Source organism: Pteropus vampyrus, unplaced genomic scaffold, assembly GCF_000151845.1.
Source record: "Pteropus vampyrus isolate Shadow unplaced genomic scaffold, Pvam_2.0 Scaffold74, whole genome shotgun sequence".
NCBI lineage: Eukaryota > Metazoa > Chordata > Mammalia > Chiroptera > Pteropodidae > Pteropus > Pteropus vampyrus.
In genome coordinates this window covers 2459190-2462547 of record NW_011888855.1, presented here as the reverse complement: position 1 = coordinate 2462547, position 3358 = coordinate 2459190, and the positions used below count along the sequence as shown (strand labels likewise).

General features: G+C 37.5%; 1 protein-coding gene across 1 annotated transcript in view; it reads right to left on the bottom strand.

Annotated features, from left to right (window-relative positions):
• Positions 1 to 1533: 1533 nt before the first annotated feature.
• ADAMTS19 (ADAM metallopeptidase with thrombospondin type 1 motif 19) overlaps positions 1534 to 3358 on the bottom strand; it is a 223829-nt gene continuing 222004 nt past the window's right edge. Inside the window, exon 23 of the mRNA XM_011362252.2 lies at positions 1534 to 3035. Coding sequence (XP_011360554.2) covers positions 2884 to 3035 — 152 coding nt within the window. The 3' untranslated portion in view covers positions 1534 to 2883. The remainder of the gene's footprint in view (positions 3036 to 3358) is intronic.

Genomic DNA, 3358 nt, shown 5'->3' with positions numbered 1-3358 from the left:
TGGGGAGCTTAGAGAAAGAGAATAAAGTCACAGCTCGAGGTCTAAGTTGGGAGCCAGAAAACTTGCATGACTATCTTAAAAATAAAACCTTTTTAACTCAACTGCTGATGTTCCACTATCTGTCATGTCCTCTAATTCTACATCCAGATTCGAGTCCCAGAAAATTCGAGAGGGCCAGGCAAAATGTGTGACTTGTGAGGTGGTATCATACATGCCAAAGGAATTACAAGATTTCACTAATTCATATTTACTAAAATCCAAAGCATATGTTTCTTCAGAGTGTTATATTAGGGTGGAAGGAATACAATGTCAAATTACCCTAAGGAAATTACTAAGCAGAGATTCTGGATTAATTGTGTTAGTTCTTATGGCTCAGAGTAATTCTAACAATTCATCTGAAAACCAGGTGCAATGGTGGCCTATACTGAGTGAAGTTTGGAGAGATTGGCTTTAAACGATAGATGGGCTCACCCACCTGTTATACATCCTCAAAGAGTGTCTAGAGGGCATTCCCTTTACCAAGGCTTTGAAAAATACATTGGTGAAGATAGCGTTGGAGTCCTTAAAGAACTCTGTAGTAGCTATCCTCTGAACACCATGAATAACATTGGGAAACGCTGCCATAGAACTGAGCTTCTTAAATTTAACAAGAACATAAAATTCTTTAAGGGCAGGAACCAAATGGCTGCATTTCATTGCCAGAGGCCAGGTGAGCATGGTTACCATAAGGGGCAGTAGAGTCAAAGGGGTAAAGGAAATGGTTTGACCTGCAAAGATTTTTAGTTTGGGCTAATTGATCCTGGAGTCCTAGAACTGAAATAGATGGGCATTCTAGAAAGTCTTACTTCATTGGTATAAGCGTTAAATCTCTAGACTTAGTGGAGAGAAGTCTGATTTGACTCACCACGGCAGGGAATTACATTTCTTGATCAAGTTCCAAATGAGAGCCGGTTCACAGATCCAGAGCTCCTTGAATGAAGGAGAGGTTACATCTCGTTGAGGAAGGTTCCTGCTACCCTGTCCAAAATTCAGATTGTTAATCTATATTCTAGTCTTTCCTGATGGGAACTGCATCTTGGGGAAAAAGAAATAATCAGACTTTTTGATGATTACTAGATTGCCAGCTCTAAACTAATTCCTGGTGACCCTACATTGCCATTGTGGTCCCATAGTCAGAACAAGAGCTTATGAAAGTCAGACAGTTTAATCAGGCTTTGGCTTAAATCTGTCTCACAGTAGACCCAAGAGCCCCTGGAACTACACCACTGCCATTTTCCTAATTCTGGAAGGTAAACTTGAAATAGATATTCTCAGGAGACTCTGGGTAGTGAACACACAATAGAGGATACAGATGTCATATTATAAAGTTGTACACCCGAAATTTATATAATGTTATTAACCAGCGTTATCCCAATAAATTAATTTTAAAAAAAAAAAAACCCTAGAAACTGGCAAAACCCCCTCTTCTCCTTGTTGGTTCCATAATCTGCAGAATGAGGGCTTTTACAGCAGTCATGCCAGTGGAAGCCACTAGACATGAAGAAGGCCAGATGATACCTGCACGTTCAGTGGATTGTATGACAGGTGAGGGACCCCAACTTAAGGAATCCGAAACTCATATAATGGGAAATGAGCATGTCTGCCCCTCTGCTCCCAAGAGAGACACTAACTTTATCTTCCAAGGCTGTTCACTATACAAACATCCCTTAGAAGGTATTCCAGAACAAAAGCAGACAGTGTGGAAATATGAAACCTATGAAGAATTGCCTCCCAACAGGAAATTTCACATATTTTATTGAAAAATCTAAGAAATCATGTGAATCATGTACAATATTTTCTCACAAGAAAAATTTAAGCTGGTTTTTTAACGTTTCACAGAATTGCAAAACTTTTTAATTTTTAAAAAGAAAAAACACAATGAAACTACCACAGTATTATCAGCTTTTTGTTTTTCCTCGTTTCTAGGGAAAAGGCTGAAAAATATTTAGTAAATTTTCTCATGATTCGCGAGGCTAAGAACTATACTCTTTTAAAATCTGCTAAAAAGATACAAGGAAATGGATGGATCAATGCTTTCTTTGTTCAAACTATTTTTTAAAAAGCTAAAATCTAATGACAACATGTTAAAATAATACACATTTTTGTAGGATGTTACCATTTCTATAACGGTTTCTCTACACTATATCAACAGTGCAATGGTGATTCAGTGTAAGTCATTACAGTGTTTCATTGTTACAATACTTGTGTTCAAGCACATTTTCATGAACGTGATCAAAGTCTCTATTTTGACTTTTTTCCTTTCCATTATTAAAATAAGATTATAATTACAGTAGAATTTTTTCCTATGGATGTCTCTAAATCTGAACCAAATTCATAATACATTCTCTAAAAACCTGTTCAGTACCACGAGGTTTGTTACGTTTACACATCTCCTGCAGATTACAGAAAATGGGCTAGTTCTGCATCAGGACATCAAAACACAAAAGTGATTTCTCTCCACAGATAGCTAAACTATTACGCTAAATCAGTATACATTCTGTATAACTCAATAGTATTGTTGGGGAGAGAGTAGCACCTTAGAGAGAGCCCTAACTTAAAAATTTTTTTAAAGCCTAATGTTCTTAGTTTTTTTTTCCTTTTTCTTTTTATTCTGGTAACTGGATCCAACTTATTCATATAAAATTACTTATGAAGCCATATAGTATAAATCAAAATGTTTGTATTACCAAAACAAACACCATATTGGAGGTTTGGTAGGCCTCAAAATAAATTAATTTGATTAAATTATATGTAATCTGATAATATTTGGTCTGAAAAACATGCTAGTGTGTGTGTTTATAAATAATGTAACAAAGAGCTATGAGCCAGCCAGCCTGCTAGAGGTCAACTCTTCTGCTGCAGCTTTTGGGCATAGAAGTCCCTGCACGTCTCACAGCAGCGCTGGTACCACCGCATGTCCTGACATAGGTTCTTCTCACGTATCACTCGGCAGTACACAGGCCATTGATCTCCCAGGCACTTGAAAGTCAGAGCAGCTGTGAAGCAGAACAAAGAGAACTCAACACCTGTAGAGACCCCCGTGTCATGAGCAGAGGCAAGGAGCAACCTCGTAAGTGGGGGATTTCGTTCACTCGCTTTGACTGGTTTATATTACCTTCTGGAAGTTAAGAGACAGAGATTCACACACAGAGACTCAAATATACAAACGTGTATACACCCTATAATAAAGGAGTAAAGTGAATGAATAACGTTCTCACTTCTGAGCTGTTTTTAGACTTCTTAAAGACAGATTTTCCAAAGTCACGGAGTTACTGCAAATGGCTTTTAAGGCTCAATTTATAGCTTTCATTTTAGCATC